General features: G+C 36.6%; 1 protein-coding gene and 1 long non-coding RNA gene across 3 annotated transcripts in view; one reads left to right on the top strand and one right to left on the bottom strand.

The window, feature by feature from the left end:
• The window catches only part of LOC116665913, a 139,122-nt gene that overhangs the window by 28,913 nt on the left and 95,076 nt on the right, over positions 1–15,133 (bottom strand). The window lies entirely within an intron of this gene.
• OLFM3 (olfactomedin 3) overlaps positions 1–15,133 on the top strand; it is a 173,542-nt gene that overhangs the window by 114,939 nt on the left and 43,470 nt on the right. The window contains exon 1 of one of the 2 annotated variants that reach the window (XM_006190951.3): positions 11,348–11,863. The exons of the other annotated variant lie outside the window; for it this stretch is intronic. Within the exon in view, the coding sequence (XP_006191013.1) occupies positions 11,735–11,863 (129 nt within the window). The 5' untranslated portion in view covers positions 11,348–11,734. Of the gene's footprint in view, positions 1–11,347; positions 11,864–15,133 lie in introns of those variants that run through there. 2 annotated transcript variants of the gene reach the window in all.

The following is a 15,133-nucleotide window of genomic DNA, read 5'->3' as shown; positions in this document are numbered from 1 at the left end:
AGACCTCATCTATTCTTTACTCATGCTCAGTTAACATATTCCCACAATTTTAAGATAATTTATTTTACTCCATGTTCTCTTTATTTTTTTCAAGATAAAATTTTAACTATAACTTTACTTACAAGAAATTTTAGGACCCACTTTATGTGTATTAAGTTTAAATGTCTGCTTTCTGCTAACAGCTGTCTCTGAATGGTGGGAACTCCTGAACCCCTTTTTTGGTGAGACACATGTGGTTTGGGAATCCTCCCTCTCCCTTCCCTTAAAGAGCTTGACTTCTTTCTTTCCTTGGTTGTACCTCCTTCATCACACAGGATCTATGTCCACACACATTGGCCCTTCACTTAGTTCTACCCTCTCTGAGTCGGCTCACAAGGCCCCTTCTGCTCGAAGTGTGGTCTGATGATCCCCTGGGAACCTGTTGAAAATGCAGTATCTCAGGCCTTGCCCTCAACATTTGAAATAAAATTTACCTTTTAACAAGACCCCCCAGGGAGTCTCAAGGTAACATGCACCTTAATGTTTAGCACTGTTCTAGATGATTCCCCAGCACTTTTCCTGCAGTACTGTATTTTGTGAAATCTAGAGGTCATTCTTGTCTTCCTTATCTCTTGCCTCCACATCTAGTAATTCACAAAATTCTATGCAAAGTGCCGAGTCCATGTGTAATACTCCCTCTGTATACCTCCTAATTCTTAGCAGAGCCCCAAAATAGCCCCCTAGCTACCCTCCTAGCCATCATTCTCCTTACCACTCTCTCCAATATTTATTATATTTTTTTTCTGAGTGATCTTCCTCTAAACAGCAAACAAGTCTGGCACCAGTCCCCTTTTTGCAACTCTTGAAAGACTAGTTGTAGTAAGATCTAACCTCCTTGGAAAGCCACAAGCACCTGCTGCTTCCTGCTACCTCTCCAACCCTATCTCCTCCCTCCTCCCACCGTACCATGCACTCTTCTCCGGCACCAGCCCAAGCTACTTAGAGCTCCCTGAACAACATGTGATCTCTAACACCTCAGTGGTCCATTTTCACATGCTGTTCCTGGGGTAGAATGGCCTTTCCTTCCTGATCTACTCAGGAAATTCTACGGAATCCATCTAAGCCACAGTCTCCTGAAGCCTTTTCTATCCCACCAGCACAGAACACTAACCTGTTTACAGTCCCACTTCATTTTGTACAAATCATACAGCACATTATATTGAAATTATCTTATACATGTATTTCTTTCTTATTTCTAAGATACTGAATGAGTATATTATGTTAGTCTTTAACCTCTAGCATTTAGTGTCTAGCATAAAGAGGATGATCAATAAATCCTTGCTGAATGCATAAGTGATTCACCATGAAACAAATCTTGCTGCTCAAATAATTCTAAGTGCCATTTTATAGAAAACTACTGACTAACTTATACAAGTATTTTGATAGATATTAATAAATACATTTTGACAGAAAAACATATTAAAAAGGACACTTTTTTATCATAAGCATGTTTCTGAACCACTCTTATAAGAAAACCTATTAATGAGGTTCACATGAATGATGCATCACCATTACTGAACAGCAGTTATGAGCAGTCTCCAGTTTTAAGTTCAGTAACTTCTTGAAAACCTTATGGACTGCAGTAAGACAGAAATTATAGCCTAAGCGGGCATGTCTGAAGGCTTAGAAAAGGTTAACTTTTGTTTATTTTGTTTTGTTTTAAACAGCGTCGAAGAAGCAGAAAGATAAAACATAATACTTCCAACTCTGAAGTGTAAAATATCAGAATTTATGTGCTTCACTTGCAGCCGTATAGCCAGGCAACAGTTAAAAACAGAGACCACATCAGAATCGCCTGGGGAACCCCTGCATCTTCAGTGCAGGACGCGCATGTGAAAGTGAAAGAGAACAAGAGAGAAGGAAGGACAATGAAGGGAGAGAGAGGAGGGAGAGAAGAAAAGGAGGGTGGGAGAAAAAGGAAATAAGGGAGAGAGAGAAAGGAGAAGGGAAAGGAGGGGGGAAGGAGAGAGAGGGAGGAAGGGAGAGGGAGCATGCCCTGCAGAGACAAATCCACTTTCAGTCACGGCAAACGTCTCAGCGCTCCTCGTGCTGTCCTGTGTCTGCACACCTTTCCACAGACACCTGACAAGAAGCCTCTAAACTAGAATTAAAATTTTAACCATATGCTTTATGACTCAGGTTATGTGTAAATATTACAATTCAAACTACTCCTTGCTGATGTGTGCATGTAATTTTGAATACTATTTTCTCGATAACATAAGGTTCTTCAAGAGCTTTGGTAATACTATTTGCCCCTCTTCCTTCTCAAGGAAAATCCTGTTTTCATAATAATATTTTCTTCACAATCTCTTTACACTTAGTAGTCTTATAATACTACAGTTTAGGTAAATATCATGATTTTATTTCATTAATTGGAAGAGAGGTAAAAATGTAGTTACTAGGAAAAATGATGCACCTTGACCAAGGAAGGGATGAAGTATATAATTCTCTACTATTTGAAGCACAGAACCAAGTTCCTTATGACTTAAATCTCATTTTATTTTAGGGCCCACAATAAATTACACTGTCCATTTCCCTCAGTTAAAAATTAAGAAAATTAGGAGCTAAACTTTCAAAACTTGCTCAAGCTCTACCTTTTTCCAGTGAAGTTTTTCCTGACCATTTCACCACATGGTGTACCCATCTCCTTTTCTTTTATTTCCCCACTGTATCTCTATACTTGTAAGATTGGAACTATTCAGCTCACATGTACATATCTGTTTATATATTCTGTTATGCTCCCAGATCGACAAATGACCCCAAAGATGAAGCTGTATCATATTAATCTTGCATTTTAGGACAGTCCAGTCCCTGGGCCAAAGAATGTACTTAATAAATGTTTAATAAATGCCTTTAAAAGCCAATGAGAGGATAATAACAAGTAACTTTTGCTTACTTTTATAACAGACTGTAATACATATTTAAAATGGACTATGTGGAAAGAACAAAACATATTAAGCAGGAAAAAGCATACATTTAATTTCAACAACAAAAGACGTTTGTCAACACAGTGCTCCTTTACTTACTCATTGTCAAGTTCATACTTCTGTATGTCACTGGACTGCTTTTACTTGAGTGTTCACAAAGGGAACTATTTCTAAGTCAAGTTACTTATGTCCTCCTAAAGCTGCTTTTATAAGGTCAACAGTTCTTAATAGCACTGAAACAAAAAAGGACAAGGGAATGAGGCAATGAATTTGTACAGCTTCATCTATGTGGCGGTTATTTTAATGACCTGGCCTTAACTGTTTTTCTGACCTCCTCTTATAAAACTGCATAACTCTCACGACACTTTCAATGACAAAGCACGCCTGACTTGTTTCCAGCCCAGATCTCTAGACATTTATGTTTAACTATGTTTGCCGGAGCTTTCAAATCACAAAACAACCTTGACTACACATACTGATGAGGAGACAATACTGACAAATAATATAGCTAGTGCTACTACATACAAATTAACTGTGCATAGTTCCACAATGTTTGTGAATTTGTTAAAAAAAGCAAGCTACAAATGTAATCTTTCATACTTTGATGTGTGGGGTTATTTACTACCACAAGATTTTTGGTTCCTGCTAAACATGCATTTCAAATTCAAGAGGGAGATAAGCTATATGAAACAATGTACAACAACCTTTCAGAAAATTGCACATTTGAAGATCCAATTTTATTCTTTCATGCTACCACTGAAACAGTCTTCTTTCTGATCACCAGGCAATTTTCCAACCTCTCTGAGATTTCTCTTCCTAAACAATTTCTTCCCGAAAAGGTTTCCGCAATAATTTAACAGTTCAGTCTGCCCTGGTGAGTTGGATGAATTAGAAAAATCTGAAAATAGATTCCAAAGAAAACGAAGCAGCAACTGAACACTTACCTGAGAGTCAGTGACTCCCTGATGAGAGCTCTGCTCTGTCACAGTCAAAGATGAACACAATAAATGAAGACGTTACTTTTAATTTCTGTGCTTAGCTTTAAGCATTTATTTACTGAAAGTATGCAATGGCTAAACTGCCATGCTTCCCCTAAATAATACCAATTATTTAAAAAAACTAAAATTTGAAATAAATAGTTCCTATGATACTGTTATTGCGTCTGTGTGTGTGCATATACGTGTGTACATAATATTAGGAACATACTTAGAATGTGACGTTAGGGTTCAAACACGGAACTTGCCATTTATTAGCCGTGTGACTTCAGCTAGCTTACTTAACCTCTCAGTGCCTCAGTTCCTCATCTATAAACTGGTTATTGTAATAATACCGACCTCACAGGGTTTGTGTGAGAATTAAAGGAATTCATACAAATAAAGTTCTAAGAATGGTGCCAGAAAGACAGGCTGAAACAGGCAGCTCCTCAAGACTGGCCTGTGGGATGAGTATTGCTTTAGACCCTTTCCGGGATACTGTTATCGGCCAATCACTATCAACCAACCATACTAGAACCAACAATATTTTACACTTTCAAAACTCTTAAAGCTAAACTTTTATATTGATAATTCACAGACAGTTTGATGATCTTTGCTTCCTTATCACGAACAATTTCAGTCTCTACTCTCTATTCCATAAAGTGGGGAAAAGATACACAAACATCTTAGGCACTGGACTAATGATGACTAACAATGACTGAGAACTCCTTACTTGCCAAGTCCATTGATAAGTGCTTTATACGTAGATGTTTATCTCATCCTCAGAAATTCCTAATGAATCAGGTTCTCTCGTTATCCCCAATCTGCATACAGGGAAATCGAGGATCCGGGAGGTCACACAGCTAACAGTCGAGTGGTGTCAGAGCAGAGAGGGAGGAGGGGCCTGTGGAGACTTCAGGATAGAAACCAAGCTCGTAAGTACGGTACTCAGAAGGGACTATGTAGGAAAGTCAGTTTAATCTCTTTATTTCCTGGTTAAACAACCCAGAGCAAGGCAATGACTAAGATGATACAAAACAAGTTTTTTGCAGTACAGTCTGAGGCTGTCTCTGTCACACTACTTTGCATCCTCCTTTTCTCTAGCCTAATCCTGGAGTTACATTTTCTCACTTCTTCAATTTTGAGTAGAAAGTCAGAGGAAAAAAAAAAAAAAAAACATGTTTGCCCTGAATATATTCCTCCCCCACACATCCATTTTTTCTCTTTTGAAGTAGCAACAACAGCTGCCAACAGAGGATCCCCCAGGCTTACAGAGCATCAGTCAGCTTCACAGATGAAGGCAAAGATGAGAAGACAGAAATCTCTCCTTTAGAGAATTTTGCTAACGTTTTTCACTCTAAATTCATTCTTTCATTAGTGAATACTTTTAAGACAACCCTGAAACCTCAAGGCAAGAATGGTAAAGCACTAAATTCTAGAAGCTACAAGTGGTCCCTAACTGATTGCCAAGGGCCAAATGAAGGGGACTGGAGTGAATGGACACTCAGATCTCCATCTTCTCCAATTCATTTTATTTAAACTCATCCTTTCCATAGCCTACAGTCTCTTCTGTCTTCCCTATGTTATTAGAGACAAATTTCATTAGCCAAAGGCAAGAGTAAGAGAAGACTGCTTTCATATTTTTGTAGAGTTCCAGTGACTTGAGGCTTATCAAGAGAAGTCAGAACAAGAGATAGATACAGTACTTCTTCGCTTAGACCAAAAGTGCTTGCATTCTAAATCTCAAATTTGGAAAAAAAAAAAAAAGCATTCTTAACTTTATGTTTATACTATCCTTTTACTCATGCATTCATCATGCACACATAGAAAGACAAATGCAAAAACGCAGTAACATTACACAGGCTCATTTTGCAAAAAAAGTGGGGGGGGGCACTACTTTAATTTTTGTGCTGAAAACAGTCTCCTTTTTAAAATGAGGGAAGTTCAGGAATAAAACAGTAATATATTCATGTATTCATTCGTCTAATAAATATTTACTGAGAACCTGCTATGTAGCAGGCATTCTTACAGGCATTGAGAATATCCCAGCAAACAAAACAGGGAACATTCCTGCCTTCATGGAGCTTGTGGAGAAAACAAATAATAAACAAGACAAATAATTAAAATATATAGGATCCTAACTGGTGGTAAGCTTCTAAGGAGAAAAAAAGTAAAGCAGCAAAAGACAGCATGAAATAATCAGATGAATAGAGAAGAAATCTGAGATAGTGTAGTCAGCAAAGACCTTATGAAAAAGTGATCTTTAAATTAAAAAGAAAGTGAGAAGACATTTGAGAGACTGGAATTCCACCAGAGAAGAGCAAATCCAAAGGCCCTGAGTTGGAAGAGTATCTTGCCTCTCTGAGGTACCAGAATTACTCCAGTGACATGAACAAAGAAATGAGATCAGAGAAATAAGAGGAAGCTAGATGATGTAGAACCTTAAGGTTCATGCTAAATATTTTTACTTTTACTATGAGTGAGATGGGAATCTATTAAAAGAGTTTTAAGCAGAGGAATAGCATAATCTGACTTATAATTTAACAGAATTGCTCTGGTAAGGGGGTTAAAAAAGGACTGACTTGGTACAAGATCAATAACGGTGGCTCTTGTAATAAAAGATGACTTGGAGCAGCATGGCAGAAGCGAGGGCGGTGTAAAATGGTTGAATGCTGGGTATATTTTGAAAGTAGAGATGAGAACACCTGCTGATAAAACTGACAAGATACGTGGAAAAGAAAAAGTTAAGGCTGAAATCTAACCTTTTGGCCTGACCAACTGAACCATGGAATTGAAATGAGGACGACTATAGAAATGGTTGCATATATATAGTTTTCTGGTTTTATTTCTTTCGTTTCGTTTGCTGGAGATGTGGAAGGCATATCAGGAGCTCATTTTTTAACATGTTCAATTTAAGATGTCTATTAACCATCTAAGTGGAGATGTCAACTAGATAATTGGATGTACAGGTTTGAATTGACAGGAGAGGTGTGTGAGGAAGAAATGAATTTAGGAGTCATTAGCATATAGATGAGGAAGAATCAACAAAAGAGACTGAGAAAGACAGGTCTGAAAGTAAAAGGAAAACTAGGTGAATGTGGCATCCTTGAAGCCAAGTGAAGAAATTATTTCAGGGGGTAGAAAGCAAAAGTCTGATAAATGCTGTCCATAGGCCAAGAAAGTTGAGGACTGATAACTGACGGCTAGATTTTGCAATGTGGGATCCTTTGTGGCCTTGATAAAAGTGGTATCAGTGGAGTGGAGAAGTGTGAACAAAAATTTGATTACTGAAGAAAGAAACTAAAGATGGTGAGTACAGACAACTCTCAAGAATGTATGCTACAAAGGGATAGTGAGAAATAGGCAAAATAAATGGAAAGATATTAGGATTATGGAAGTACTGTTTACTAGTTTATATTTAAAATAAGAGATATAAGGTGGTGTTTGTATCCTGTTATGAATGATTCATTAAAGTGAGAAGAGTTACTGATGTCAGAAAGAGACGATTGAGAGAATTGTCTTTGAGCAGATGCAATGAGTGTGTTCTAGGGCAGTCTACTCAAAGGGTAGTCTAAGAATGGCAGAACAACCATCAGCTGGGAGACTGTCAGAAATGCAAATTATGTGGCCCTATGCTAGAGCCAATAAGCCACACTCTCAAGGTGGGACCTAAGACTCTGGGACCCTGGTAATTCCTATCCATGACAGTCTGAAAGATATTGATCTAGTGCACAGGGGAGGAATCAACCTTATCTAGGAACATGAACAATTTACCTGTGAAATGGGAGAAAAAGTAAAGTCATCTGGGCACAGGTGAGATGGACAGGTAGGTATGGTAGTGGAATCATATGGAAGCTCTCTTGCAATTGCTTTGACTTTTCAGTGAGAAAGGAAGCAAGAACATCAGTCCCTTTTCTCTATTTTAAGTTGGACTACTAGCTCCACAGTCCCAGAATGACTTTATGTCACTGGAAAAAGCTATATTATTCTCTTCATCCACTGTGACCGAGTAGGAAGTCAACATAAACTTTAAGCCTCTTTCTCTACTTTATGCCAATCTTCTATTTCTGCTACTTGCTTGAGTCTATTTTTTCTAGAGATCGCTTTGGTTTAACCTTTCTGTCAAGCTGGGTTCCCCAGAAACCAATACACACACCTACCATACAAATAGCCCCCAAACTAGGAATTGTACTGAGCATTAAAGGAATGTTAAATTTTTGTGCTCCAAATCAAAGAAAAATAAAAGTCCAATGACATAACGTGCCAAGCCAATACTACATAAAATTATCTAAAGTCTTTCTTGATCATTATTTATTTCCTTATTATTTATTATATAGGCTTATCATGAAATACTCTGGATAATAAAAAGATAGGCTACCATAAAAAAAAAAACCTAATGAGTAAATATATTAATCAATACCTTTCAGCATTCCATGAGAAATAATACTCTGTTGTAGGTTTTATAGTTATTGATCCACACTGAGATTCTGAAAAGAAAATAAGTATGTAGTCAGGTCACATATTCTGTAAGATTACTAGATCTAGTAATATTTTCACTATTTACTAGAAATAGAAGTTGTTTGTTATTTTTAAAGAAAAATGTATAGGAAATTATGCATAAGTAATTAAGCCTAGAGATTATCTTGAATTAAAGTCTAAATGAAATCACTGATAGTTTTAAGACTGCGCATTCCAAAATTAACCATTTTTTGTGATGTAAGACATATTCTTTTCACTAAGCCATTAAGTTTGTGTGGTCTAGTGAAATTAACTCTTTTCTGAATGCCATATTTGGGTACAGTATCATCCAGGAACTCTCTCTACCACATGCAACTCACACCCAGTATGTAACAATGAAATCTATCTTCTCTCTAAAGGCATACTTGAATTACTTATTTTGATGAACAATATTTACTGTCCAAATTTCCAAACCCGAAAATTCCCCCAAGTAACTCTCTCTCCCACACTTCTGTTCAATCACTCACATCTGTTCAATCACCAAGTGCTATCAATTTTACCCCAATTCTTTACAAATCCATTCTTTTGAACTTCACTGACAGTTTCTTATTCTAGGATCTCATCATTTCTTGCGTAAACTATAAGAATGTGTGCTCTTAAGCGACCTTTCTCTGATATGCTTTGCTGTTCCTACAACCCCCATCTGTATATCCAGCATCATAAAAATGCCAAAGTAACAATTTGAGAGAAAAAAGCTAATGAATTCACAGCCTTGCTTAAAATTCTTGAATTACATACAAGATAATGTGCAAACGTCTTTGGCTGACCTTGAAGCCTTGGTACTTGTTCACTGCTAGTATTTCCAGCTCCACACCTTGCTACTGACTCCACCACCATTCACACTATGCTAGTGGAACTTCTGTAACTACTTAATCTCTTGTCCTGAACAGGGTTGCTACATCTACATAAAATAATCATGTCCCACAACTGCAAACTAGAACTCAACTTATAAAATGGATATTATAATCAACTCACTAGATTATGAGAACAATGCAAACTATTTAGCCTTTCACAAATCATAGTTATTTTTATTTCCCACAACTAATAATCATTACAATTTGAGCTCTTCTATTTCAATGTGTGCCATTTAAACCTGGTTTTTTTTTTTTGGAAAGAACATATTTTATAGCTTTTATGTTTCTCCTAAACATTCTTGAATCATAAACTTTCTCTATTGTTCTCTTTCAGTTCTTTAGTGTAGGTATCTGCATCTCTGAGAAATTGCAAGAAGGCTTCCATTTATGTTGTATTTTTTTCGTTTCATCCTTTCATTTTAATTTGCAAATAAGGGCACTGGTTTCCCCTGACATTAATCCTATATTCTTCTAAAGATTCTATTGTTTTGTTGACTGATAGTTCATTAATAAGTATAATTACCATCTGCCATGTTGCATCTTAAATTATCCAGTAATTGCGTGTGTATTAGCTTTCAAATTTGGAAATTAAGCTCTTAAAAAGACACTCTTCTCCTTCATTAAAATCAGGTAGTGTTCCAAGTGATTTTTCAAACAACTAAATTTGTAAATTCACTTTACTTTTTGTTATTGCCATATTACAATACTAATGTAAAATTTCACAGTCCTTTCCATGAATGCTCTGAATACTAAGTTTAATTAACTATTGAGCTTTCATCTTAAGTTTCTCATAAGATATGATTTTTGAAAAAGACAAATTTGATTTTCTGAGCACTATAATTAAAAAATAACAATCAGCTGAAATCATCTGGATGCATTCTGAAGGGGAAAAAAAAATTCTGGATTTCAAGGTAATATATGCACGGGAGATTTGAGGAGTCTCAGTATTTATCCAGTTTAAAGTGGTATTTGAGAATAAAGAGCACACATACCTCTATAAATATGTATCTCTTTCAACTTTATTAAAGATACTCTCTTTATCTGTCCTGCCAAAACTGTTTAAGAGAAATATGTACCTTTGGCTGAAAATTCCAGATACAAACAATTCCAGAATTCTCCTAAGGAATCAAAGCAATATTTTTCCTTTCTATAACAGATTCCTTTTCATTTAATTTTCATTCAGCCATAATTCCCTTCGTATCTTCTTTCTGTATTTTTATTTTAAACCACATATATCATACAAGACAATGGCCTGTGATTTATTCCATTCGGGGCCTGAGACTTGGATGTGGGCAATTTTGTAGTATTTGTAAAAAGAAAATAATAAAATTACCCATAAGCCCCAAATTCAATATACACATTTGCCAACGGAACTCTAATAAACAGATCAGTGAATTTTAAAGCTAGAAGGGGCTTTAGACAGTATGGAGTCTAATGATCACCTATCGTAGGAAAAACAAAACAACAAACTGAAGCCAAAGAATTTTAATTCACTGGCCAGCCACTCAACTAACTAAAAGAGAACAAGGAACTAGACCCTTGGACTCCCTGAATCCAAGTCCTGTGCTTTTTGAATAAGTCACATGTTCTTTCATGACACAGACTTCCAGTATCAGTCTATTATTCCTCACGAGATGAAAACAGAGTTAACTGCATTTGCCTTTGCCGTGTGCCTGAGCAACTGCTAACTACTCATTAGGAAAGCAAAACTGGGAACCTATGAAATTTCCTTAGCAGAAGCTTTTCTCCAAGGCTGCCTTTTCCGTCTATACACACGTAAGGTGCCTAGGGTAACGTTCTCCACAGGCAGTAGCTATTAATCTTTGACAATTTTTTTAAGAGGCAACAATGCTAATTTTAGGTTACTATTTTAAAAAAATCTCGTACTCAACATCTAGTCATCTTAGAAATGCTTTGCAGACTTTTTCGTGTTCTGCCTAAATGCACTCTGTGCACACTCAGAAAAACCTGAACATATTAAGTTTGGTGTTTGAAATGCGCGCTTTGACAGACCTCAATTTAGGGGTGTATTTTTTTAACGAAGGATAAAGAACAGCTGATTATACTGGTAGAGATCTCAGAGGCAGTGAACTCTGGTGACGGCAGCTGACTATACTGGAGCAGGAAAAGCTTGTTTCCTCCTCCCTCCAACCTCTGCTTTAACAATTACCAGCCAAGCCCTATCAAGAATATTTTGTTGGATGATCCAGGAAAGTACCAGATAAAGGACGAAAAGAAAGAGCAGGGCACTTCCCATGAGGGAGGGGGAATGAGGTTCTGTGGGCTTTCCTGCATGATGAGAGCTGGGGAAGTTGATCTCTTTTCATGCTGTAGATGTGGCGTGCTGCAGTCACGCCTCCCGCTGCCAGCCCAGCACCGGGATCTTAATCAGTCACTATGAAAACTCATTAGCTCCACAGCAATGAGTCCTCCACTGCTGAAGCTTGGCGCTGTGCTCAGTACCATGGCAATGATCTCAAACTGGATGTCCCAAACTCTCCCATCCTTGGTAGGACTGAACACCACGAGGCTATCAACGCCAGATACCTTAGTAAGTCACTGGAGTGGGGGTTGGCCGTCTCGGGAAGTAAGTGCATTAAACCAGTGGGCTTTATTTTATAAACTGCAAAGGCTGGGATTGCAATTGATACAATATTTATGTGATAACTTTAGTCACAGATACTTCTTTATGATCACTTTAAAGTTACATCAAAGAATAAATGAACTGCCTGACAAATTGGCTATGAAAGGTAATACTAGACTCTTTAAATTCTTAAGAATGAAAAGCTTTATATTATTCTGAGGTTTTGAAAGATTCTTTATTTTAAAATGTTTTGTTTCTTATTTACTTCTTCTTTTAACATCTGTAAAACCCCATAATTTTTCCTATAGAGTATGCTATAGAGTATATTCGAGCTAATCTAGTTTTACTATAGCAGTTTCTTCCTTGGAATTCAATTCCTGTGACTGTTTGCAATGCATTCAGTCAGAGAAACCAACCTCTTTTAAGCATAAATGAATTTTAAAAACCCTCACCAATTTAAAGCCAGATCAAAAAAAAAAAAAAAAAAAAAAAACCTTTAAGAGAGCTAAGAAACATGAACAATATAAAACTTGCCTGATAAGATCATCTCCCTGTATTTAACTTTTTTTATAAAGACTTCTGTCACAAGTCTAACTCCTGTAGTCTTCATTCACCTACAATTAATGGCTTTTTAACACTTCCCACATTATAACAAATTCTTTTCTCATAGTTTGAAGCGTGGTTTAGTCAAGCAATACTCTAAAATATTTCAAATAAAAATGAAGACTATTGGTTTTTCAAATAGAAATTTACAAAGTCAAATGGAAGGAATGTCCTGGTAAAACAATTTCCCTGCTATCAAATAAAAGGTACAGAAAAAATTAGTATTCGGAGCTCTTTAGCTTTTTATCTGTTTTTACCACTGGATAACTCTGGTAGATCAGAAAAAGTCAGATTCCAAAAGAAAAGCAACTCTCCATTTTCAAGGATTGTTTGCAGTTACTACTAATAATTACACTATCAATCAATGTGTAATTAACTGAGTAGAGTCAGATCAAATTAATTACATTATTTGGCAGATTCACCCAGTGCGCAGGGCATTGCAAGGCATACTTTGACCTCCTTCTACATTTTCATCTCCTTTGAGTCCCTTAAGGTACCTCAGCACCTCTGTTACTGAGATTCCCCTCCTTCCCTGCATGATGTATGTGGCAGGAGGGATGTAAAAGAGATTTGTAGTTACGAAGAAAGCATGATATGGCATCAACAATTAAAAACAAAGAAAATTATATTAGTTAATATTTACTGAGCCAAATTGCTTCAATGTTCATGTACTTGGTGGTTTGTAACAGCTTAGTTGAATTAACTCTTTCAGGAAATGAATCTAAACTAAGAAATTCACAAATAAGTTATATTTCAAACTTAGTAATTGGGCTTTGATATTTGTATTTTTTGTGTGAATAGATATTAGTTTGGTTATTTCCTATTTGTTACTGAAGGAGGAGAATCAGCTTTTCAAAATCATGCATGATTCTTCTAGCCCTCTTGTGAGTTTAAAGTAAATTCATTTTCTTTACTTTGTGATAGGTAATCTGTTGGTTGAAATATATGAAGTATTGATATGGTTTATGATTGTTCTAACACAACTGAATCTCCCTTTGGGTGACAAAAAATAAACAGAATCCAGAAAAGTTTGTACTACGGTATTCAGTGGAATGGAGAAATCAGGTTGCAAAAGATTTATTTGTGTGTGTGTGTGTGAGAGCATGTTTTACAGAAGTGGCATACTGTACACAAGTAATCTCCCTACTTTAACTATTCAGATAATTGTTCATATTTTAGGATTCTCATTGTGAAAAATGAAATGAAGCTGTATTTCCTAGATTAAGATAATAAAATCTTAATGCTGGAAAGGATCTTAGAAACTATCCAGGCCAGTTATTTTTACACTATTTTCGGCAGCAGTGCCTTTTTTTTTTTTTAAATTAAATCTTATGTAATACACGCTGAATAAATATTTGCTGAATGAAATCTGAAGTGAAAATCCAATATGTAAAACAGGTCATGGGTGAGCTAATAAATGATGGGGGAAAAGCATCTCCTGGGCCTCTACCATCTGTTCCCTCCCCACACAGTCAACCCCTTCTAGTCAAAATACCTCCACAGAAATCTTAGAACTCTCAAGAGTTTAGTTGGAAACATGACTGATCTAATCCAACCTCCTCAGTCTGCAAGTGGGAAGACTGACTCAAAATATCTGAGTGACTAAAGAGAGAGATTTCCCCCAGCTGGTCAATGGCAGAGCCGAGGGTGGAAGGACTGACTGCAGTCCCGACAGGAAAGTCGTCCCACCAAACTGCTCGTCCTTGCCCTTCCTGGTCTTTGGTGCCACGCTGGGTTTTCTCTGCCCTGCTCAGGGGGTTTCCCATGACCCCGGACCTCACTGTCCTTAGTCGGCAGGGTTAACAGCTCCCTTCCCAGCAGGTGTAACTACACTATCCAGACTTTCCCAGTTTTCTCTCCCTATGTTCTCACTCTAGACAGTATGAATGGTATAAGCCTGCAACTGTGTATACATCTCAAAAATAAAAATGAATGAATGAACAGAAACAGACTTACAGACATAGAAAACAAACTTATGGTTACCAGGTGGGGAAGGGGGTAGGAAAGGATAAATTAGGAGTTTGAGATTTGCAGATACTAACTAATATATATAAAATAAACAAGTTCATACCGTATAGCACAGGGAACTATATTCAATATCATGTAGTAACTTATAGTGAAAAAGAGTATGAAAACAAATATATGTATGTTCATGTATGAGTGAAGAATTATGCTGTACACCAGAAATTGACATAACATTGTAAACTGACTATACTTCAATAAATATGTATATATATAAATGAATGAATAAATAAACAAATAGTGTAGGTCTTAAAATTTGTATTTGAGTGTTTGTGGGATGTGAAAATAGTGAAAAATGCAGATTTACACAAATATAAATGCAGTCTTTCTTTAGAATGGTAGTTTCAAATGGTCTGGGAAAAACGTAAGAAAAATAGGGTTTTAATCATTAAAGGCAATTAAACCTGTTTATGGCAAGTATCTCTGAAATAGGCAATGTACATGCATTTGATTGTCTCAATATTCCAGGATATATTTGTTAGTAAGTAGTTAAACATAGCTCCTTATTAGGGGAATAAGCTCCCTCTTGTTTCTCTCAGAATTTTGAAGCACTCCTTTATCCTCCTCTTTGGCCTTGCTTCCTTTCTTTGCTTTTCCTTCTAATCTACCTCT

Source organism: Camelus ferus, chromosome 9 (genome assembly GCF_009834535.1).
Source record: "Camelus ferus isolate YT-003-E chromosome 9, BCGSAC_Cfer_1.0, whole genome shotgun sequence".
Lineage (NCBI taxonomy): Eukaryota > Metazoa > Chordata > Mammalia > Artiodactyla > Camelidae > Camelus > Camelus ferus.
This window is presented reverse-complemented; position numbering and strand designations above follow the sequence as displayed.